At 41.8% G+C, this 25,134-nt stretch overlaps 1 protein-coding gene across 3 annotated transcripts in view; it reads left to right on the forward strand.

The window, feature by feature from the left end:
- Positions 1-2,187: 2,187 nt before the first annotated feature.
- Positions 2,188-25,134, forward strand: part of KCNAB1 (potassium voltage-gated channel subfamily A regulatory beta subunit 1) — a gene marked incomplete at its 5' end in the record, with an annotated part of 412,738 nt that continues 389,791 nt past the window's right edge. For 2 of the 3 annotated variants that reach the window (XM_080916526.1, XM_080916529.1), the window contains one exon: positions 2,188-2,462. In XM_080916526.1, the coding sequence (XP_080772652.1) occupies positions 2,188-2,462 (275 nt within the window). Of the gene's footprint in view, positions 2,463-19,816; positions 20,059-25,134 lie in introns of those variants that run through there. The other variant, XM_080916527.1, reaches the window with a different exon arrangement.

Here is a 25,134-nt window from a genome sequence, read left to right on the forward strand (position 1 = left end):
GGAGATGTCTTGCACAGTAGGCAGCTATGAGGAATATCCAAGCTGGATCTGAAGCTGCTGGTTAGAGCATCTGTGTGATACTCCCTGGGAAGGCAATATCTGGTAGTCACATCCCCTAAGATAATGGCAATTTCCCAAAGTGAACTGCCCTATACTAGTGGGCAGAAACCTCATGGCCATTGCAATCTAACCGTAGATGTTGTATATATACTATTATATATATATATATATATATATATATATATATATATATATATATATATATATATATATATATACTATTACTTGCCTCATATTTTACTAATGAAAGCAGTCAAAGCCCTAAAACCATGAGTAGGAAAACAATTCTACCCTTCCTAGAAAAGAATGTGAAAGAAGTGGAGAGCTTTGAGATGTATTAAAACTGTAATAAATAGATACATCTATCTATTTCATAAATAAGGAAACTAAAGTATTGAAAAGTTAAATAATACATACATATAAATATATTTGTATGTATATAGATGCATATATATATATATATATATATATATATATATATATATATATACCAAATTCTGTGCATAAAAACACACTTTATCTCAGTTACTCTCTTGTAACCCTTTTCTATACCTTCATGCCTTATGTGTGTGTATGTATAAATAGAGAGATTATACATGTGGGAGAAAATATATTTGCCTTTCTGGGTCATTTTGTTAAAATAATCTCTAGTTCCATTTTTCTTGTGGACGATATAATTTTAATACTTTTATTAAAGCCTAGCCACAATAGTTCCTATGTTGCGAGAAGTTTTGCAGTAAATTGGTTCTGGAAGTTCTGATGGACTGATTCTGATAGTTGATATCAGCTGATTCCTTGTCCTTTGTTATAAGCTCCATGTGGATTATTGCTTATTTCTAAGCCTAGACTCAACATGAATGGTATTTCCCTATACATAATATGACTGTTATCATCTAATTCTTGGCTTAGATCAACTAACAACTGTTACCGGTTCTCAGAAATATTGGCATGCTTCCCAAGAGTCACTGTTCTCTTCCTTCCCTCTCTTGCCTTCTCGGAGTCCTTAAGAACTTGCTATACCTGTATGATTTTAACCAGTGGTCTTGTCATAAACAGGAAAGGTCACAGATGTCTCCAGGCTTACATACAGCGGACACTGAAATGGGCTGACACTGGACCAAGGAGTTGGTAATACGGAAGAAGTCAGATGGACATCTCGAGTGAACGGGGCGTCACGGATACAGTGGATCCTCTGAGACAAAACGCAGGTCGTATATCCTTGAGAAAGCTTGGGTCCTGTCCATGTGTCTTTATCAAAGATGCATTAACTAAACTCTCCTTTCTTCAGAGCTAATTTTCATGTGCACCAAACATATGTAGGCACAGACACACACAAATGCATATGTACACATAAGCACATCCCTATTTCTTCCTCTGACACCCTGTCAACTCTAGCTGCAAATACAGTTATAAAATGGTTTTCATATCTTCCATGAGTTATAAAAAGCTGAAGGGTGAATTGTTGGAATCAGCTGTGGTGGGCTTATTGTTCTTACAGAAGGAATCAAAAAGCATCTGGTATCCAAGGTTGGGTGACATTCAGAGGGCCTTCTGCTCCTAAAGGACAGTGAAAATCACTCAATATTTTGCTTTACATCCTAGCCAAAAGGTAAGGTAACCTGTCTCATGCGTTGAGACTGTTGTTCTTATTAGAAGAAATTTACATTTAAAACTTTCACAAAGGCTCCTAACAGGGCTGATGAGTCTCAAGGGGGCTTTTATTAGGAAAAAATGTCACTCTAATGTGGCAATAGAATATAATTTACCCAAATCTTATTGTCTAAGGTAAAGTTACTATTGTTGAATGAAGTCAGATTCCTAACTTTAAACTGGATATACTTCACAAGCTTCAGAATTAAAAAGTTTTGGTGACTTGCTCTTGAATTTCCGTATTTTAAGAAGTGACAGGCAGTGGCCGCCTTTCCTCTCTGCCAGGAAACTTTAGAGGAAGATAGCCTTTCATCCCAAGTGCAGCAGGCTCGGTTACAGGTCCCTGGCAGGATAAGGTTAAGGTTGGGGGGGCGGGAAAGCAGGACAGCAGAGGGAGACAGAAGCAGAAATCAATTCAAATTACTTTAATGACAGTCGTTTAGCCTCTTCCCAGACAGGCAGACAAGAACTTCCAGGATGCTTGCAGCCCGCACAGGCGCTGCAGGGAGTCAGATCTCCGAAGACAACAGCAAGTTCAGAAAGCAGTCTGGTCTTTCTTCAGGGGGGAAAGACAGATCTCCCAAGAAAGCCCCCGAGAATGTCAAAGACAGTAGCCTCAGCCCCTCCGGGCAGAGCCAGCTCAGGGCGAGGCAGCTGGCCCTGCTGCGGGAAGTGGAGATGAACTGGTACCTAAAGCTCTGCGAGCTGTCGAGCGAGCACACCACGGCACACACCACCGGGATGCCGCACAGGTGAGGCTTCCGTGGGGCCATCGTCGGGGGGCGGGCGGGATCTGGAGAGCAGATGCCTGGCACTCCTTCCCCCGCTGTGAAATTTTAGCTGAGGCTCTCCTGGCCTCACAGGGAGGCACTTCAGAACTTGCACAACAAAAGGCAGGATCTTGGTGCAATAATAAACAAAGCTCTCTGGGTTGAGACTCAGAAAACATCCTTCGGAAAGCCAGTAATGAGCTCACTGTAGGAGAGTCAGACTGTTTTCTCTAGGAAACATAGTATCTGAGGAATGCGGAGATTGTTAAAAAGAAAGTTTCTTCCCCAAAGAAGGAAATATTATTGCAGTCTACCTGCAGTTCCCTGACCTTGGGAAGTAGGGCATGGGAAAAGGGCTTTCTGAGCTGTTTTGAAAGTGGTTAGTTGAGTAGTGTTAACTTGCTGGATGTTGGTTCAGGAGGTGTTCTGAGCAGGTTCTACTGACAATCACATATATCCATAGTTGACACAGGAAACACGGAGAAAGGGGTATTTTTTAAAAAAGAAATAAATGCAAAGCAATTTCCTGAAGATGTTCTTTCTGTTCTTTCCTCAGCCTGGGCTTCCCATGTCAGTAAGGAAGGATAGTTTTATTAAACCCACTGCACCAAAACCACCTGCACTGAGTACAGTGTCTGCAGTCCTGAACCCGGGTGTTCTTATTTCCTATAAACGGTGTTAAGAAATCTCTTAGGAAATGGAGATAATTTTGCAAGAAAAGCTGTGGTGAAATAAGCCCAGAATAGTTTTTGTTAAATAATAATAAAATTTCGATAGAAAAAAATTTTAATGAAATAGCTAAAATATGTTTTTTGTTAAGGCTACAGCGTATTATATCTAAATATGCAGTATGCTCTTAGAAACTTCTGTGTGTGTATGTGGTGTGTGTGTGTGTGTGTGTGTGTGTGTGTGTGTGTGTGTGTGTGAGACTGTGATTGTAGGGTGATATATTTTACATATCTGAAAGAAGTACTGTCCAAACATTTGTGTGTATGTGATTTTCTTTGTGTATGTTACATGAGTGTGTGTGTGTGTGTGTGTGTGTGTGTGTGTGTTTATGGTGTGTATTTGGTATGTGTACCCCGTGTAAATGAGTGTGCAAGTACGCAAGGAGGCAAGAGCAAAACTTCAGCTTTTCTTCTCTGTCAACTCCCTTCCTCCTTGCACTGAGACAGACTCTCTCACTGTTTCACAAGCTTGTTTTGGCTAGGCTGGCTGAGCAGGGAGCTCTCTGGACCTGCCTGTCTTTGCCCCAAAATGCTAGTGTCACAACACATAAGGCCTGCCTGACTTTTGACATGGGTGCTGGGTTTGAACTCAGCTCTGAACATTTCAGAGCAAACACTCTTACCGAGCCCTTTTCCCAGCTTCCATTGTTATATTTTTAAGTCAGAAGATAAACCTCCAAAGCACTTGAATTCAATGGCACATATACCCCAGAAACATGGACAGCACAATTCAGAATGCCTCCACACATTCACATTTCCCCTCTTCCAAGGCGGTAATAAAATAAATGTCCCCAAATGTAAGTCGCTATTGAAAACAAATCAGCACTTAAACCGTAGGATGACATTAATCTTCTGGAAATGACTGGGAATTAGATGTAGTGTTCACAGCCAAAGTGACCTGTCTGAGCTCTTGAATATACTCTAATCCCTGCAACTGTGTATGTGTGTGTATGTGGGGGGGGATCCATGGTGGGAGCCTCGGGAAGGGACAGTCTCATCTAAGGAAGGCTTGAGGGAGCTTGTGCTTGCTAGAAATTCATCTCCTTCGATACCCGGCATCCCAGATCACTGGGCATCGTTCATGTGGATAGAGCTAGTGTTACAGGGCCTCTGGGGGAGGGTGAGTGATAAGGGAAATCCTTGATAATGCTTTCTTTCCCTACCATGTTCTTTGACTGACCCTAAGCCTGCTACTTTCCATAAGGAGTTTAACACAAGATCACAAAGTCCCTGCTGCCAGTTGACACTGAAGCAACATTTACCAAGACAGAGTGACATACTGGTTAAGCTAATGAGGTTTAGTGAGAAATTTGGAGAGGAAAAAAGTGCTTTCCACTGCTCTACTTAAATAATAACTGGTCCTATTGTCAGAAAAGACTGGGTAAGACATGGTTTGACCTTATTCTAATCTTCAGGGCAATAGTATTTAACTGTTCATTGTGAGTGCTTAGTGAGTGTGTTGAAATCATAATGGTCTTGTCTATTAAACACCACCAGAACAGAAGATGCCCACCCATCCTTTATTTGCAATATGATTGTGATTGGGGGTTTAGTTGGGGGATGACTAGAACATGCAAATGGCATTTGGCACTTAGTTCATTCCTAACTTAGGTGACTTTGCTGAAGATCTTGCACTTTGTGTAGCTCCTGCTTTTATAACTGTTTGTATGGGAAGCACCCAGTCCTGATGAGTCTCCTAAGCAATGACTAATTAGGCAATATTTCACATTTTAGTGCTCATGTTGGGATGCAAATCCCTGAGCTACCCAGGTGTTTAGATTAGTTGTCAGGAAGTTATGAAAAGGTCTTATGGATTTGCAATGTATTTTCATCAAATAGTTTGGCTCTCCTGATATTTCTACTTTAGATTTATATTTACATGATAAATGCCCCTAACCTTTAAATAAAATGCTTGAGACATTATGCCCCTGTGAAATATTGTTTATACGGCAGAACATGGTGTGTGTTGAGGAGGATGTAAAGCTGCCACATATTGTAGTTGAAAAGATTTTGATGGGCATCAGTAAGGACGTAGTGCACTGTGACTCTGATTCCCTTCCTGGGAACATGGAATTAAAATATTGTACTGCCTCAGGGACCTCAATGAAAGAGCTAGAGAAAGGGCCGAAAAAGCTGAAAGGTTTGCAACCTCATGGGAAGACCAACATCATCAACCAGCCAAGGCACTGAAGTGGAAAGGGTGATTGGGAGAGGGAGCACCTTCATGGAAGCAAGTTGAGGGGGAGCAAGAAGGGGAGTGGGGGGAAGGGTATAACATTTGAAATGTAAATACAGAGACTATCCAAAAAAATTGAAAAAAAAATTGTATTGCAAGTTCATTCTAGCTCATGCTAGATTGTTTTATACCTAGATCCCACAACAACCTGCAAAGGAACTGATCGGAGGAAAGCATTCAAGAGCAGGGAGGGCTCAAGATTCCTGGTACCTTTGTTTAACACACAGATATAGGAAGCAGGACCGAGAGCGAAGATAAGACTAGCCCTGTTCCCTTTTCCCGTCAGAGCTGCCTGACGATGGTGATGGTGATATAGTTCTCATCTGTGGCAAGACGTTAGTTGCTACTAAATGGGAATAAAGTGGGACCATAACTCTGGAGTCAGAGGCAGAACTTGGCTTTTCCTTTTTGCTCCCTGTATGCTACTTGTTTTGTTTACTTGATTGCTCAGTGTTGTCAGCTCGGGTCATCTGGGGGAAGGAGCCTCAGCTAGGAGTCGTCTCCAGCAGACTAAGACAGGCCTATGGAAGGAGCCTCAGCTAGGAGTCGTCTCCAGCAGACTAAGACAGGCCTATGGAAGGAGCCTCAGCTAAGAGTCCTCTCCAGCAGACTAAGACAGGCCTATGGAAGGAGCCTCAGCTAGGAGTCCTCTCCAGCAGACTAAGACTGGCCTATGGGCAACACAGTGAGGCCTTTTCTTCCTTGTTGAGTGATGTGTGACCACACCCAGTTCACTGTGGGAGCTGCCACACCAGGCAGTGCCACCCCTAGGCAGGTGGTCCTGGGATGTATAAGAAAGCTGACTGAGCAAACCGCAAGGAAAGAAGGCAGTAAGCTACATTTCTTCATGGCTCTGATTTAGTTTCTGTCTCCAAGGTACCTGCTTTAGCTCCTGGTCTGATTTTCCACCATGATAGTTTATGATGTGAGCGTATAAGCCAAGTGCTATGGTCAAGTGCTTTACCATAGCAACAGAGAAGCCAACTAGAACACCATGTAATTGTAGACATAACTTTTTAATTTTTACTTACTGTTTTAAAATAATTTTCTGAACCCAGAAGGAATCTTTGGAGTTTGCCTAATGTTTAAAAAATAGATAAATGGAAGCAAGAGAGCCAATAAATAGTTGGCACAGTGTTTAACACACAAGCATGAGAACCGGAGTTAGGATCCCGAGTACCCACATAAAAGTGTGCTGATCCAGAAGCACACTGTCACCTCTGGATACATGGAAACAGGAGAATGTGACCGTGCTGGACAGCTCAGCCTAGCCAACATCACTCTTTAGTCTGAACAGAGACACCTCATATTTGTGAACTGTTCCCAGAGACATTATTAAAGGAAAATCTAAGTGGCAGAAGCCAGTTACCCAGCCATGAGTTATTGGTCAGTAAGTCCCAGAGACTCCCTAAACAGTACAGGCAATTCAAATTGCTTTTGGCCACCCACCATAATTAGATGGTATGACCCTAGTGCTGAATATAGCACACAATTTGGTTGCAGAACACAGAAATTAATCTTGAACTAACTAGGAAAGTCTCTGCTTGCTGGGTAAGTTTCATAATTTTGGAGGGTGCTTTTACTTATTAGCCTCCCAAACATAAGGCATCAGTGATCTTATGTCGCACCAAATCCTCCATATTATGACACTATTTGTTTTCATGATGTAGATCACTGGCTCAAATATGGCAGGATTCTTTATATGGTGTAATAGTTTGAATGAGAATGGTTCCAGGGGTTCATATATTTGAAATTTTGGATTCCCAGTTGGTGGAACTGTCTGGTAAGGATTAAGAGGTGTGGTCTTTTTGGAGAAGGTGTATCACTGGGGTAAGCATTGATGTTTCAAAAGACCCATGTTATTCTGAGTCTGCTTCTCTTTGTCTCCTACTTTTGAATCAAGATTCAAGTTTTTAGCTGTACCTGCTGCCATATCCTTTCTCCACCATTGTGGACTATAACCCCTTGAAATTGTAAGCCTCAAATTAAATACTTTTTTATTGGTTGCTTTGGAGTTTTATCATAGTAATAGAACAGTAATAAAGACAGGGAGCAACCAATTCCTTTCTTGATTAGATTTTAGATCTGGTGCACAGGATGAAAACATGGTCCAAACCAATAGTTTTGTAAACTATAGGCCCTAGGAAAAAAAATCTACTGATGCTATTTTTCTAAAAGGTCACATTATTAAACTGCCTTCTAGATGTTTATGTTTATATGTTCTGGTTTTCTTTCTGTTGTCATAATAAAACACTGAACAAAAGTTAGTTGGAGAGGAAAGCTTTGTTCAGCTTCCAGGTTTCACTCCATAATCAAAAACTGGCCAAGGGAGGAAGCTGGAACTTTAGACAAGAACTGAGTCAGAGTCCATGGAAGAATTCTGCTTACTAGCTTGTTCCTCAGGGTCATGGTCATCTACCTCTCTTATATGTCCCAGGACCATCAGCTCAGTTGTGACACTACCCATAATGACCTTGGCCCTCCTATATCTATCATTAATTAAGAAATGCTCCCATGGACCAATCTAATTGAGGCTTTTCTTAGTTGAAGTTTCTTCTTCAAATGACTCTAGATTGTATCAAGTTGACAAAAACTAAACAGCATCATATGCATAGATTTGTACCTCTTCCAACCTTTGTCACAGAGGCTTCATATTGCAGTGGGTAGTGGTTAATGCAGACAGTCGTGACCATTCAAAGTGCTAATGGACTATGAATGCTCAGCAGCAGATGGGACCTAAATATCAACCCTCCCATTTATCACCATCATGAAGGGTCAAGAAGCATCCCAGCAGAGGGGACAGAAAGAATGCAAGAGCTATAGAACAGGGAGGAATGCTGTGTTATCCTATAGCTATGATATGGTTGCTACACATGTGAACTCACAACACAAGACCTGCAAAGACCAAGCCATCAAGGAATAAAGGAATCCTCAGACCCAAATTGAGGAGCTAATTGATGGCTGCTGGGGGAAGGAGATTCACTTTTATCTGGAGTTTTGGCTACTTGTGGGTTGCCCATACTCCATTGCATAACCCTTATACCTTATGAGCATACAGGCAGCAATAATTAGACTCAGAGTTTAAAACTAACTAAATGCCTTTGAAAAAGAGGTCATGGCATCAGAAGTGTCCTTTAGGGTGTTAGAGGGAAGTGGATGATAAAAGTGAATTTGATCAAGATGCATGCATACAAAATTTTCAAAGGCTAAATTTAAGGTGTAATTCCTTTGAAAAAGGAGATGACTACCATCATAAACAAGTGCAGTAAGACAAGCAAATTAAAATACAAAAGAAAGAAGAGCACAGTTTGGTTTTCTTTTCATTCTTTGCTTGAAACTGAGATATAACGCATTTTATGCACAGTCTATGAGGCTGAGTCTCACAGAGGACTCTGAAGGTGTTCTTCACCCGGTTCCCGAGCACTGAGCACCCTGCTTTGCTCAATTAAGATTCCATCAGGTGCTGAGAGGAGCACCATCCTCCTGAGCCAAAGCAAGCTGAGCTTAGAATACAAAGAGGTTTAGAAATGCCAGCACTATTGGCATTCCGAACCAGATCAGTCTGAAACTATCGGGTGGAAATTACTGGAGCAGTTCAGTATTCACCACACAAACACTTGGGTGAAAACTTAGCTCCAGCATTCTGATAGAGATTTCATAGTCGAAACTTATATTTCTTATGACCTGCAATAGTGGCTTACTGGGCTGCATCCTAACATTGCTCTTACTCTTACCAGAACTACTGAAATTTCCAGAATTGGTTCACCTCCATAGGTTTTCAGAAGGTGAGACAAGATTCTTGGCAGAGGCAGTTCTCAAGATGAGTTTTGATAGACTTGGTTTTGAGCAGCAGAACAACAAGTAATCTCAGAGCTTAGAAGATTGTGGCTGCATTTGTAAAAGACATGAGATTATGAAAGACAGTTATGCAAGAAGATAATCTCAAGTATCAATCATGAGATCAGTGAATAACTTGTGCCAGTTGGATTGAGCATATTGTCTATGCAATGTGACACGAAGATGAAGTACTAAAAATTCTACATGTGTCCAAAAGAAATAACATTTATACTAAGTCTAAATACTCTAACAGAGAAGAAGGGCATCCTATAGAATTAAGAGGAGGGTTGTATTTTTGACTTGGGGGTGCGCAGAGCTGAAACAGCAGGTGATGGGTGTCAAATACAGGTGTTGTTTTGGCAATGTAAAGTATTGTGGTGAGGGAGTAAATTTGTTCTGTGTGCAGTAAGTCAAATGTCCATGTGTCTACCATGTCCACTTTCTATAAGCTGTGGCTAGATCCCTTCAGATTCAGAACACAAAGACCTAAGTTTGAATCATGGTGTTGTTTCTGGATACATAAATGGATGTGGGGGTCATGCATTCCACTCATGTTCGAGGTTCTTCTTGCCCAACACGTATTTAGCAAAGAACCAAAAGAGGAAGAAATCACTCACACGGATAACCAAAGAACTGGAACATCTCCACGAACTTCATCATGTCTTCTTCTGGCTTTTCTTATTCTACATGACTTTTAATCAAAGGATCTATTCAGAGGCACTGAAGTGGCATCTCCTGTTGGATGAATCAAACTTGATTTCATTAATTGCATTTGAGGGAATGCTTGGCCAGGTCGATCACATCTGAATTCCAAGAAGGGTAAAAGGAAACAACCACGCTGGCCTTCTCAGTGCTTGCCACTCACCAAGTGACACAAGCCAGAACCTCTTCCTGTTAGCTTCTACGCTTTCATTTCATGTAAAAGAGGCATCACGGGAGGGGGGGGGGTGAGGAACAGTTGCTCATGTTCCTGTGGGAATGATAGATGAACTTACACTCCTTAAGTAACCGCCTTCTGGGTACATTGAATGCCATCAAGCCTCAATGTTGCGGGCTTCGAGAAGATTTCTCACTTTATACTGAGAGAAGTCGTTGTTTTGTGTACAGGCACACACATTATAATCTAAATGCCAAACACTTCTTTAGTTGCCATAAATGCAAATGGGTCTTTCACTCAGACTTGTGGCTCTGGTTCCTAAGTGAGGGAGGGCTGCCAGTGCTGATTATAGGGCTGTACACAAACATGTTTTGCCTAATAAAGCCATTAATCCTGAAGCTACTCCAGGCTGCTAAATTCTGACATATTAGTGACCTAATATGGGAATGCTTTCATCTTCAAGCCCAGTCATGAGTCTGAAGGTTCACATGGATAGAACCTGAGAAGGGAGCTCTGTCCGTTTTTACCTTTGGTTTCCTTAGATGGCCTGAGCATTGGCATCAGTTGATTCCACAGAAGAGGAAAAGGCAGGAAAATCACATGGAGGATACTGGGCCTGTGAATGGTATGTGTGAGGAAAAGTTACAGTACATGGAATTTAGTCACATGACTACACCTAATTGAATGGGATGCTGGGAACTTGTAGTTCAAATGAATGCTTAGGGGAAAAAAGAAATGGACACGTTGCAGTGAGCCAGTCTCTACTACAGGTCAGTGGTTCAAGCAAGCAACATGAATATTTGATTTCCCTATAACTAGGAGATATCTCTATTACCATTTAGTTTTAACAGTATTCCTTTTATTCAAAGCCCGACCTTTGACCTGACCTTTCCTTGAGCACATGGTTGGTCAATCTCATTGGGCTGCCCTTCTTGGATTTCAACTTTCCTGTTTTGCTGAGAAGGCTGATGACACTTCAGAAAACTGTAAAGGGTGATATGACACCAGGTTGGCAGGGACATGGGACACTGATGAACGAAACATTCTTCTATGGCCATCCACTCTGCTCTCCCTCTGAGTTTCTCAGTTCCATGAAGCCCTGAGGATCACACAACGCTTGCTGAGCCTCCTTTGCATCTCATGTTTCCTTCTTCCTCCTTTGGATTGTCAGAAGTCGTATTGGTAGTGCAGCAGTTCCTTCCTTTCCAAGGCAACACACACAGCCTCTGGCACCAGACAGAGCTGGCACCTCATGAAACAGGACCAGGCACATGAAAACATAAGCAGATAGCATGGTTCCAGAGACACACGACCTGTTGATTCAGTTTGTTATTTCAGAACCATAAAGCCATGGGCTTGTAAAAGAAGCATCTTGGTTAGTATGTCCACTAAGATGACAGTTATTATGTGCTTTTTAAATAATATAACCTTGCAGGATGCTTGATGGAAGTCAAACTAGCCTTTCAGTTGACAGAAACAGGATACGGTGTGATTTTTGCATGTAATATCATTTAATAAGACTAAATATACATAAGGACTCTAGTCATTCCTTGTCTAACTCACTACTTTGAATAAACGTGTGTATGTGTATATATTATATATATATATATATATATATATATATATATATATATATATACATGTGTATTTATGAATGAATGAATGTGTGTGTACAGAATGGTGAGGTTTCAGAATAATTGTTTAAGACAATATCGGTTTATGTTCAAGGGACCCTATTTTAGTATAAATCTCTCTCATTTACAATTCTTTACTAAAAAAGTGCATTTCATAGCTTAATATTTACATTTCATTTGATTGCAATGAATATGGATGCTAAATATGAAATAAACTGTTAAAAAGAGGCAGAGGGCTGTTACACTATTTAATTTTCTCTAAGACTAAGTAGCTGTTAATCAGTATAAACAATCCACAAGTAAGACGTGATAAAAGAGCCCCTATGTCTGGAAGCTTAGTAATTTGATGAGACTGTTCAAATAACAGTTACTTGTTAAGCAAAATATTAAGTGATTAAACCTATTTGTAGTATCTTGCCCTCCAGATGTAAATGATAGAAAGCATTAAGGTTATATGTGTTTTAAAATATTTCCAGTTAAATATACTTCCCATGATACTTGTCTTCAGAACTAATAAGAAAAAAAGAAAGAAGGGGGGGGGGTAGAATAAAGGAAGGAGCAAGAAAGAAAAAATAAAGAAGGAAAGAAAGGAGAAAAAAACAAAAAGAAAAAATGTATATTCCAGGATGTTCTTTCATTAGTATATGTCTAAAATTAAAAGACTCTCTAGTAATCAAGTTAGAAATTCATTTACTAAAAATATTTCAACATTATCATAGTCTATTTAGAAACACAAGAATTATTCAGGAGGCCTCTTGTGCAAACAACCATAGAGTGTTTCCAGTGACCAAGACTGTAGTAGGGAGTGGGTGTGCAGCGAGCTCTAAAGAAATTGGAAAAGTACAGTGAGCAAAGATGAGAAAAATAGCACACAAAATGTATCTCTGCAACAAGGTTTGAATGGACATGAACGTGCTGTGCAAACCAGTGGGTGATAGCTCTAAAAACAGAAAACAAGACTCCATTTGTCTGACATAGAGGCAAAATAAGACATTTTCCAACGTCATTTTCCAGTAACCAAAACTTACAGTATTAGGGCTTTAACGCAATTTTTAAACTTGAATAAATACTTTGACAATGCTAGTTTATCATAGTGGCTGTTCACAGCTGTGCCATGTTAAAATGCTCCGTCATGAAAGAACGAGCCAAGAGACTGTAAGATCTGGGAACTTCTGCAGACTTCAGTAGAAAAGTATTTTCTAGGCATGGCATATGTTCATGTTCTCCTTGCAGATGTGGTTTTCTGCCTAAGACAGGCACAAGCCTGTGCCCTTCACAGTTGATCATGGAAGAGGATAGGGCTTCTGTGGCCTAACCCCTCCTGAGAGAGTATTCACAGATGATGATTTCACCTTTTAGTGATGTCACCATTAATAAGTTACCATGCTCCAGTGGATAACCTCCTCCCCATGCTCTCAGTCTCTCTCTCTCTCTCTCTTTCTCTCGCTCTCCCTCTCTTCTCTCTCTCTCTCTCTCTCTCTCTCTCTCTCTCTCTCTCTCTCTCTCCCTCTTTTTCCTTCTCTCTCTCTCTCTCTCTCTCTCTCTCTCTCTCTCTCTCTCTCTCTCTCTCTCTCTCTCTCTCTCACACACACACACACACAGGGGATGGGGAGGGAAGGAAAGTGGGAAGATGTTTCCAGTAGGAAGAGGGAGTTAAGACAGTGCTTATGGGAGGGGGTGGGGAACCTTGAGAAGAACTAAAGTTCATTATGGGTATGATAAAAGAACAAAACAAGTAAGCTTTTCAAAATGCAGAATGACAGCCTACAGGATGTGAGAAAGTGCTAAAAAGGTATACAGGTTAATACTTTAATACTGATAATTCAACAGCAAGCACACAGATTAAAGTGGCTGAAGAACTAGAGCATTTTTCTTTAAAAGCTATTCAAGAACAGAGAGAGGGAGAAAAGCTGTATGCTCTGGAATAATTACATGGAAACCAAAGGGATTCGTCCTGCGCTTACACTTGAAATGCATACCATACCAAGAGCTGCTGCCCGAGGCACACTGAGATTTGAAACCTTGTATGGGGCTAGAATGTCAAATGGTTCGTTGCTCATAAAAAACAGCATGGCAGTTTCTCCAGTTAAATGTAGATGTCTCAGGTGATCCTATAATTCTACTCCTAAAACATTTCAATTTTATTTCATTGATGTTCTATGTTTTTGTACATATGTATACTGCGTTCTGAACATATTGTCCCTCGTGACTTGGGTCCCCTTGGACAGCTTTACTTCTACTTCCATGTTGCTTTATGTACCTATATGAGTCTGTCTATGATTAGCTTAGTTTTCTTAATATGATAATCTCTCGTAGCATCCTGAAAACCACTGAGCTTCATTCTTTAAAGCTGAAAAGAATGTCATTTTGCCAGGATAACACATTTCCCTTGCTCGTTTTCTGCTGTTGACTCTAGGTGGCTTCCTCAGCTTCGCTATTGTGCAAGGTGCTGCAGTGATCCTTTGTGTCAAAGTGTCTGCACGTGCACGTTCACACACATCAAGGCAGGGCTGGTCAGCCAGCGTTCCTCAGCAGGGAGCGGATAAACCAACAGTGGTGCTGCTGGTGCGGACACAGACATGTTTGTCCACAGACATAAACAAGGGAATCAGTGATAACACAGCTGGACCTTCACAACATTTAGATAAGTAAACGAAACCAGATGCAGATTGTCCGACCACCTATGATTCTATTTGGATAAAATATCGAAAGCAAGTAAATTCCTCCTGGCACACTGAAGACTGAGGTGTTTTCTGGAGTTGTGGGAGTAGATAGAAGAAAATGATTGTCTCCTGTGACCTTTCCTTCAGACGAAAGGAAGACAGAGTGGCCACAGAACATTGCCAATGCACTACAGACACCAAATTCTTTACTTTAAAACAATGTGTTTCATGTTAGATGATTTTTTTATTTTAATTTATTACTTTTTAAAAAGATTAAATGCACCCTGAGCTTGTTCAACTGTATGGGATATGCCTTGGAAATCAGTCGAAGCAGTTGTTACTTGAACTTGGGGTTCCAATTTCTGCATTACCTCTCCACCCCCACCCCTTCTCCTCTGTGACCTCTTCTTGATGTTGACGTTTTTTTACAGATTTCAAAATGCCTGGTCTGATTGGCTCTTTGCACCTAATATTCTGACTTTACTTGTGTGAGGAATAGGAAACGAGGAAGTCAGACATGCTTAAACTGTGTTAAAGAAAGACCAGTAGGCCAGGGATAGTGACATATACCTTTAATCCCAGAACTCAGGAAGCAGGGGCAGGTGGGTGTCTGAGTCTGTAGGCTAGCCTGGTCTACAAAGTGAGTTTCAGAACAGCCAGGGATACACACAGAAACTCTGCCTTGAAAGATGATAAAAGAAAAAAGTAAGAAAGATAGATCACTAGATAGATACAGAAAACTGCTGACATGTCACTCCTGAGCTAATTCAGTCCCTCTTCTCTTTGTAGTAACAGTCTGTCTGGAAGTGTGTTGGGTCCTGGAGTCACCACAGATTGGTGTTTATCTGGAGGAACCATTAGAGATTTTACAGCAGCCGAGCACTTAGAGCTCAGTTTTCCAAAATGTTAATGGGACACCACTTGTATTTCAACTTTGAAAATGTCCCACTCAATAGAGCATCCCATCAGAAGTAAAGTTGGCAACGGGAATTACCCATGTCTCATTCATAGCGGACCTGGGGCTTTTCAGCTGACTTCTTTTTGTGGAATATTGCCTTGAAACAATATTATGTTCAGTAGTTGAACATTTATACTTATGATACAGTGAAAGGACATTTCGGGGGTCAGGCCGGGGGACTGGGGACATAGCTTAGTTAATAAAGTGCTTTTGCCCCATGAGCATAAGGTATGTCTGTACGCTAGCACTGGGGAGTGGGGACAGGAGCGAGATACCTAGGATTTGCTGACCAGCCAACCTATCAGAATTAGTTAGCTTCTAGTTCAGCAGGGAAAACTGTCTCAAAAACCACACACACACACTCACACACACGCACGCACAAAGTAAGCCTTATGCATTTAGATTTTTAAATACATAAACTGATTTAGCTTATTTAGACACCTGGATTTAGGTCTTCGGTGGCATTTCTTGGTGTGGATATCTGGTCTCCCCTTTGTTAAGAGTAGTTGTTTGGACCCTTGACTCCTATCACTGCAATTTGTCAGGTAGTTGGCCAGCTGACTAGTCTTCCGGACACTCAGTATTGGATTCTGAATGGAGCGGCAAAGTGGTCTCAGCTTGGCTAGGGATAACTTCCCTTTCTGAACCTAATAATAAATCTTCCATAGGCTTGAGAGATGCTCTCTGATGATATCAGGCATTTGTAGAGGGCTTGATGGGTTTTGCAGGCAACCCTGGAGTCCCAGACTACCCCATGGTGTGGGTGCCAAACTGAGGGGCAGGTAGAAGGGACGATGAATCCAGGCAATTTAAGGAAAGTTCTGGTTTGATTAATGTAGCACACGGATGAAGCAAAAAAAAAAAAAAAGAAAAAAAAAAAAAAAAAAAAAAAGGCACAAACTCCTTGTTCTAGGAATGACCCCCTTTCCATATTTTACCTCCAGTTCCTTGAGGGAGTCTTCCACTGTCTCTAGTGTTCCCACTCTGACAAGGACCACATTCTCAGCCTCACAGTTCAACGTGAACAGTGCTCATCATTACGTGATAAAAGCAAAGAGGTAACTTTGCTGGGGAATCCCAGTTTCTCTAAAAATTTGTCCAACTCTGTGGTTTCTTCCTTGGTCTTTCAGGACTGTGATCTTTTATTTCTCCCTGGAATCCACATCTTTGGCTTCTAAGATGAGAAAGGGGCTAGGCTGAGGAGAGCTCACAATTAAGCTAAGCAAACCATTGCTAACCACGTGTCAGATATCAGTCGCCCCTTGAAGTGCTGACTGACTAGACTGTGAAGATGGGCACTTGCAAGAAGAGGGTCCTAACACTTTTAAGTGGCACTTCGGAACTCTGTGCTTCCCAGAGTCATGAAGTGCTACTGGTGGGCAGAGGGCTAGGCACTTTTGAGTCATGTCATAAACAAATTATTCCCATATCTTTCCTTTTCCTTCAGCACTTCTGATCGCCTCCACTAAAAGTAAAGGGGGGAAAATGGTAGATTCACACCGAACCATCTCAAAAGTGCCTGTGTAATGCATTGTAATTTCCTTTTAAAAAAGTTTGAACTCTTGTTCAGAGTCTTCAGAAACTAGCCATGTTTACTTGCAAAATAACAACATTCCTCATTTTGACTATAAGTTGCAATGCTAAGCTTTCCTTATAAATGCCTTACTGTAGGCTACTATAACCAGTTAGCTGCTCTGAAGACCTCTAATGCTAACTGATGTCAGCTATGCATGCCTTGGCGTAGCAAATTTTTTCATCAGAAACATAGATAAAAGAGACTCCAGGTGCTTGACAGCTACCGAACAAAGTAAAGGATGGGGAAATGTAAGATAAGGCTAGAGGGAACATCATCAGAGGCACTGCAAGTGCTCTGTGTAATGAAGGACTGGGTATACATGGTGTTTCCTCAGAAATAGGAAAGATCGTGATGTACAGAAGCCAGGGGCCCAAGGGGCAGGGGTGGGGGCTGGGGGCCAGTTGTCCTCAAATGGAACCAGTCTGACTGAGAGACCATGGGCCTGGAATAACTTCCTGGAAGCAGAAGCAAAAGGGGGAGAAATCAAATGGCCTCTCTCTAATATTCTCAGAGCAGCACTGAAGAGTCGCTCGGTGACTGAAAGCAGCAGCCCCTCTGATCCTGCACAGGGCTCACATCGGAGGGAGTCACAGATTCAAGCCAAGCTACAGAGAGATCCTTGGAGCTATTATTTCTGCCACAAAACATAAGTATAGATATGGGAGTGTTGTGAGAAATACCATGTCAGGCAAGGGCCATCACCAAATGTCGTAGGGTTTCTATTGCTGCTACAAAACACAAAAATTCCAAAAAGCAAATTGGGGCAGAGATAGTTTATTTGACATACACTTCTGTGTTGCTGTTTGTGATGGAAGGTCAGGACAGTAACTTAAACAGGTCAGAATCCTGGAGGCAGGAGCTGATGCAGAGGTCATAGAGGGCTGCTGCTTACTGGCTTGCTCCCATGACTTGCTCAGCCTGCTTTCTTATAGAACCCAGGACCACCAGACCCAGGTTGGTACCACCCACAGTGGGATGGGCCCTTCCCAGTTAATCATTAATTTAGAAAATTCCCTAAAGGCTTGCATATAGCCAGATCTATGGAGGCCTTTTCTTAATAAAGTGTCCCTGTTCTCAAATAACTCCAGCTTGTGTCAAGTTGACATTAAATGATCCAGCAAATGAAACTCATCCAAAAACACATCCCCAAGCTGAACACTATGTTCCCAGTAGAAATCAAGGATTTTATTTTCCGTATTCATGGATGCAATATCTAATGAGTCAAAGGTATGATCTTACAGGACATTCAAAGCAAAGGGAAGGACTGATTGAATTCTTTCCTGCCTGGGTCCATTATTTACAGTAGCTGAGAACTGGAAACCTTTGAGATACCTGGCTTTTATTAGGGAGTTAGTAGCTGCAGGCCCTTAACCCCAGGGATACACAATAAAAAGTGTTGGATACTGTGGGAGGTGCACAGAGCTGGGGGAAGAAGTAAAAACCACACAGTTGATTCTTCTTTAGAGCAGCATTCTGTGACATGGCATGGTGTAGTGTGTTGTGATGTGGATGTGACACAGGTTAACATTTGCCACAGTCTGGGTGCAGAGATCAGAGAGCAGTTTGTGGACTTGGTCCTCTCCTTCCGCTTTGCTGGTCCTGGGGAATTAAAGTCAGGCTATCAGGCTTGCAAACATGTTTCTCCTGCTGCGACACAGTGCAGGCCCAGAGCAATTCTTTTTCATGACGAGGTTGTCTACTTTGACTGATTTTCTTTCCTTGGATTGTAATTTTTGGTGACAAATCTAAGAATTCTTCATTCAACTGAAGATTTACTCCTGTTGGACCAGAAAGATGGTGCTTGTTGCCAAAACCTAAAATCTGAGTTTGACCCCTACAACAAACAAGATGGAAACAGCCGACTCTTGCGATCATGATTCATTTTGAGTTAATGCTTATACAAATGTAAGACTTAAGCCAGGGATCCACTTATCTTTGTTTTAAAAATCATTATGTGTGTGTATCTGTGTGGGCGTGTGCACACGAGCGTGTGGGCCCGTAACATCCATAGACATCAGGCGCTTCTGGAGCTGAGATTTCAAATGGCTGTGAACCTCCCAGTGTGATACTGGAAACCAAACCTGGGTCCCCTGTAAGAGCAGTAAGTTCTTTTAACTGCTGAGCCATCTTTCCAGCCCAGATTTACATATCTTCTTTTTCTGGTTTTGTTTTGTTATTTTGTTATCTTTATAAATATCCAGTTGCTCCACCTATTAAAATCTCTATCCTTCCTCCTAGGCTTTAAAAAAAAAACACACTTGTGTGTATTTTTATGAGCCTTTTGTTTCTTCATTGATTTTTTTTTTTTCTTATCATTTGACAGAAACAACTGAAAAAGAAAAAGTTAATGGGCATTTCACCCAAATGACCCCTGCCACTAATAATAAAAATATTTGTTTGTATTTGATGATTTACAGAGGAATGCTGAAGCATTTATGAATCATTCCCAAGGCTTTATGGTAACAGATCTGGCTGGTATCCTACCAAAATATTTCTTCAACCTAAATAGAAAGACATGGGAAAACATGCCCATATTTTTCCCTAGAGCACGGTAGTTCTTACGTTTGACTCGGGACTTTTAAAGAGAAGAGAAAGACTGTTGGCTCGCATCAGGCTCTTTTCTGCCCAAGCCTTGGCAGAGACACACAACCAAGAACCCTTCTGGGGTACATGGGAGCCTGCTCGTGATAAAATAACAAGAAAGGAGATCTAAAGAAAGCAAGTTGGTTCCTTTTAGGGACCAACCAAATCCAGATAGCCTAAGTTAGTCTCAGCCAGTCTTAAAGCTAAGAGCTGTGAACTTTTTGTCTCTGTAAGCTTTTGAATCATGCATCTTTATAAACCTGCCTGTGCAGACATCCCTAGTCCAAAGCTGGGTCTGCCCAAACCCTGTGAACCAGCTTTAAAATGCCGAATACACCTAACAGCGACCAAGACACAGCCTCGGGGAGCCTGCTGCCCTGGTAGAGCAAGTAAGACTACAGAATGGAAATGCCTGGAGAAGTTCCTGCGCATCCACGGAGTTTCGTTGCAGGAGACCACCAAGGCGAAGACAGGCATGGCATACAGGTACTGTTTGAAAGGAAAAGATGACGGGGCACCAATGTTGTGAAAAAATGACATCCCGGGTTTCAGCACCAATGTTAGGGGAAGGATGAAGAGAGTGGGGGGCAAATGGCCCATGGAGGTGTGGCGAGGCCTGGGGGCAAGGGAGATGCCTCTGGGGAGCCCATGTTGGGAATCCCTTCCCTGAGGGACCAGCCACACAACGGTATAAGAGTTTAATCAGGTCATGGGAGAGTTAAGAGGGTGGTAGAGGCAGAGGGAGGGAGAGAGAAAGAGAAAGGGGGAGGGGACAGAGGAGTAAAGGCCAGCCATTAGCACATGGAAGAGAGGTGGGAAGGAAAGGGGAAGAGAAGGGATGAGGGGAGAGCAAGGCTTCAAGAGGCCAAGAGGCCTAGAGAGGCAAGAAAGGCCAAGAGAGAGAGGAGGGGGCAAGCAGCCCCTTTTATAGTGTCAGGTCACTGGGGCAGAGCATACCTGGCTACTGCCAGGTAATTCAGGGGTGGGGCTTACAGAATTCCAACAGTCTTGATCATAAGAAAATCCAACTGGAACTTGTACTGAGTTCAAAGGTCATTACCATTAAAGATACAGATTGAAGTGGAAGGACAACCTGTTAGGAGGAAGAGAAGAGCAAAGGCAGTGGACCTTCTTCCCGAGTTCTGTTTCCTTGGCTTTCCTCTGAATTCTCTTTCTCTTTGCTCCAAGGGTTACCCAAAGAGACAGGAGGGTGGAAGCTTCTGCAGTCACCTGTGAAAGGAAGTCTGTGTGCTGCTAGTAAAAATATCTTTGACTCTGAGGATTTAGGTGACTGGCCATCTTGAAATGAAGAATGTGATTCCTCTATTCTTAAGGAAGTTTATCAGGTTGAGCAGAATGTTTTCCAATGCTGTACAGGCTTTCACGTTATCTTCATTTAAGCCTAAATCATGTGGGCGGTGCTAATGGTTAACAAACTAATTCAAGTTTTCCTTGAAATGACAGTGCTTTTTACCAACACAATCTAAGATCATTCTGCAACTGGCTGTCTGATTTGTTAATGGAAGAGAGAGGTTATTTTTGTCTCTTGGTATGGAGAGGAGTGGGTATTTATCAATTGCTTTGAGAAGGTATCATTTGTTTTAAAGTAATTTGTCCTGACCTTCTGTAAGTCAGCCAGCGGCTGCTGAGCCTGTATACAAGGCCTTCCCCGTGCAGCATCGGGAGGTTGATTACAAATCACTTAGAAAGACAGGGGAACCAAAATCAAAACATGAGTCTAGCATTTGTAAAGGCCAGTGCAGAATAGGGAATTTATCCTGGGTAACATCAAAAGTTGGAGTTCTCAGGGTGAGTTTTTTCCATGTACAAAGTATCCCCAATGGTTTCGTTGTCCAACTCTAATGATCTATTTTAGTAGAGTAGCCAGCGCTCTGATTTGCCAGCTAATTTTGTTAATAAAGCAATTTGCAATAGTGTGGCTCCTCTCTGGAGAGTAATGTGTTCTACACAGATGGCTTATATAATAAATGCCTGGTGTAAAAGAGAAATGGACTTTTGAGGATTTGAGCCCTTATGTAGACAAGTTCTTGGACAGAACCCTATAATCCTAGATTATACTCTTCTAAGAAATGGGATCTCCAAGGACCCTTTACGATATTTATGATTTTGAGGAGAGGAAAGCCAAGTTAAACTCATTAGTGACCCTGTGAGCCCAGGCTTTGGATCATGATGGATTTGCTGTGATCAGACACATCTTTACTGCACACTCCACTGCACTCCCCCCAGTTTCCACAGTGTTTCATTTTTTTCTTTCAAAACACCTATTAATTACCTTACTTAGAAATTTACTGTAACTGTCAAAGAGAGAATTTTAGAGAGGAGAACGGTGACACTTGGCTTTTCCTTTCATTTCTTATAAAGATATTTGGGTCATGGCGGTGATGTCCAGACTTTTATTTATTATGACACTTCCACCCCGGGTAAACGATGTGAGAAACGACAATGACTGTGTGAAGAGATCCCTGTTTGCCTTTGTCCCTTCATCTTGAAAGATATCTTTCTGTTTTATATGTAGGAGAAAGGAGATAAACCTTGGCATTAAGCAGACCAGAAGCCATATTTCATCTTTGCCAGTTTGAGAACTGAGATATGGATCTTGAAATGACGTATTGATGCCTAACACAGAGTAAACATGCATTCTATTCAGGTTTTCTTCCTAGTTACCCTACAGCATCTGATTCTTGGCCTGGGGTGAGGGAAGACGAAAGGCCACCAGCTGATATATAAACCATAAGAGATTAATCTCAGGAACAAAAGGCGTGCAGTGTGCAGGGCAGGTTCCCATGAAGAGCCTCAGAGCCCTGCAGCCTGAGAGCTAGGAAAGCTGGCTGTCTTCTTCCTAAATTGGGCAAATGCTATCGCAGCCTTCAGCCTAGGGCCAGATGCTGAGGTCCTGCTAACACCTGTGAGGGGTTGTTCTGTTGTTCCCATGGAGACTTGCTACAATTTATAACAAAAGTTGACCAAGAAGGGGGGATAAATCAGTAAATACGCAAACACATGTATAAACTGGAAAAGAGGGAGGGAAGTGTCTGAGAACAGCGCACCAAGTTGGCCTGGGTTTTTTTTCTGTCAGCTCAGTGTTCTCTGAAGTCTTGTCTCTAAGAGGTCATGCATTATTCGTTTCTATTACACCACATTAACTCTGAGGAAGGCAGGAAATACACAGGTGAACTAAACCAAACAGACTGAAGAGCCGGTGTGAGCACAGTTCAAGACATACCCAGACTGTTAGGGAGCTTGGATTTCTAGTTCCAAGGAACTGTATTGTACTTACAATGGCAGGAGGATCCTAACCCAGGGGCCACAGGATCTTCGTATTACGCAGCTTGAGGGCCTGGTTTGCCTGGTTACACACTCTGACCTCTCCTGCGGTAGGGAAAGTAGCCATAAATAATACACAAACTAAACACTGGCAGTGCATGCCTTTAATCCCTTGGGAGGAAGAGGCAGATGGATCTCTGTGGACTTGAAGCCAGTCTTGTCTACAGATGGAACTTCAGGGTTGACAGGGTTACATAGAGAAACTTTGTCTTAAAAACAAATAAACCCCAAAACTAAACAAAATCCTGTCTCTACAAATAAATAAATAAATAAATAAATAAATAAATAAATAAATAATACATAAGCAGCTAGACATATATTTCAACGTAACTATTGGCAAAGAAATTTGAATTTTTATACAATTTTAGCATGTCACAGATATTCTTCATATTTCTCTTATGTCATTATGAAAACATTTTTAGCTTATGGGTCATGCAAAACCAGGTGCCATGATTACTTTTGCCAGTAGCCTGTGGCTTGCTGACTGTGAGGCCCAAGAGCAACCCTCTCAGCCCTACAGGCTGTTTATTTATATCTATTTTAAGCCTTGGTTTCAGAGATATTTAAGGAGTCCAACTGCATTCAATCCAAGAAGGTAAAACTTAATTTAAAAAAAGAAAGAAAAATATCAGCCCAAGAAAGACTAAAAGAGCAGAGCCACTCAGCAAAGGGAGAGGACACACTTCAGACAGGTCAGAAGAGCTGCAAAGTCCAGACCTTAATCTGGCTCTGGACAACATCAAATTCCAAAGACACCAAAGGAGATGGGCCACCTTCTCAATGGCAGCTCATGCTTCCTATTTAGAAGTATGGAGAGCAATATTCCTGAGGTGCTTCATGTGTAATGAACGGCGTCCTCAGCAGCATCCTGCACCAAGCACAGCCCCAAGGGCTCTGGAACCTTTGCCTAGGTAACCCTGATGTTATTAGCAACACAGCAAATGCTAGGTCGGCAGAAGCAAAGGGAGAAACTGTGGGTTTCAAATAGTGATTACACAAACCCAGTCTTTCTCTATCCCTCCCTCTTTCCCTGGCTCCCTTTCCATGTCCATCCTTCTTTCCAATGACAAGGCTTGTTTGGATTTTTTAGATATAAAGCGGAATAAAAAGAGTGTTGATTTCTAGCCAATAGTGCGACGTCTCATAGCCTTGCACTAAAAGTAGGAAGAAGATAATGAAGAAAGGGACGAGACAGGGGTTGCTGCTTAGTTATGGGGAAAACTTTGGTGATAATCTCCTCCAGGTCTTCGAAATTAAAATCAAGTTGGGAGAGATCGATTATTAACTCAAGTGACATTTCCATCCAGCAACACAGCGAGGACTAGTCTCCTGCTCCTTAAGTCACAGTTCAGTGTTTTCTCATGTTTCCAACTCCTATCACACATCACACAATCACATGTACATGCACACTCATACACACTTACATGCACACACACAGCTCCTGCTGATGTACCATTCCATCTGTGTGGCTCTCTAGGCTCTGCTCAGCTCCTGCTCCAGTCCTGTCCCTCTGCACATTGATTCTCTGCTCCCTCCCTGAACCACTGAGCTTCTGCCTCTGCTCAGCATTTCATCCAGAAGATTTATATTCAACCCCATTGCAACCCTTAGCTTTTCCCTTCTATCTCACAGCATGGCTATATATACATATATATTTTCGTGTGTGTGTGTGTGTGTGTGTGTGTGTGTATGATAACATATATTAAAACTTCTCTGTCTTCTATAATCCTGAAAAACATTTGGACTTTTCAAATTCTCAATACAAGTGTGTTCTTAATTGAGGCGCCTACAGTCAGAAGTTGGGGATAATTAAAAATATCAAAGAGCAAATCAGAACATCTAATCGCCACTCACGGTGCCCTATCTTCTTCCGTCTTAGGCTTTATGGGTATCTGATTATCTTTGCTAAGTCTCAGATTCCCCGTCTGAGAAAGAGCAACCCAGCACCACACAGCAGGCCATGTGTTTGCAGAGACTGGACTTACTCTTAGCTTTTTCTGTGGGCCTAACATGACACTTGTTTCAACTCTGACGGGTTCTGTTTAAACTTGAGGGCTGGGGAACTTCTTCATTTCTGTTTACTGTTGGCAAGTCGACAGGGCCTCTCACACTAGTCCAAGTGAAACTGGGAATCCTCTGCGTGGCTTCAGTTTCAAAGTTATGGTAAGAAAAATATCCTATCTTATAATGGAACTATAAACCACAGTCATCGCTTCT

This window comes from Micromys minutus (genome assembly GCF_963924665.1).
Source record: "Micromys minutus genome assembly, chromosome: 4".
NCBI classification, from domain to species: domain Eukaryota; kingdom Metazoa; phylum Chordata; class Mammalia; order Rodentia; family Muridae; genus Micromys; species Micromys minutus.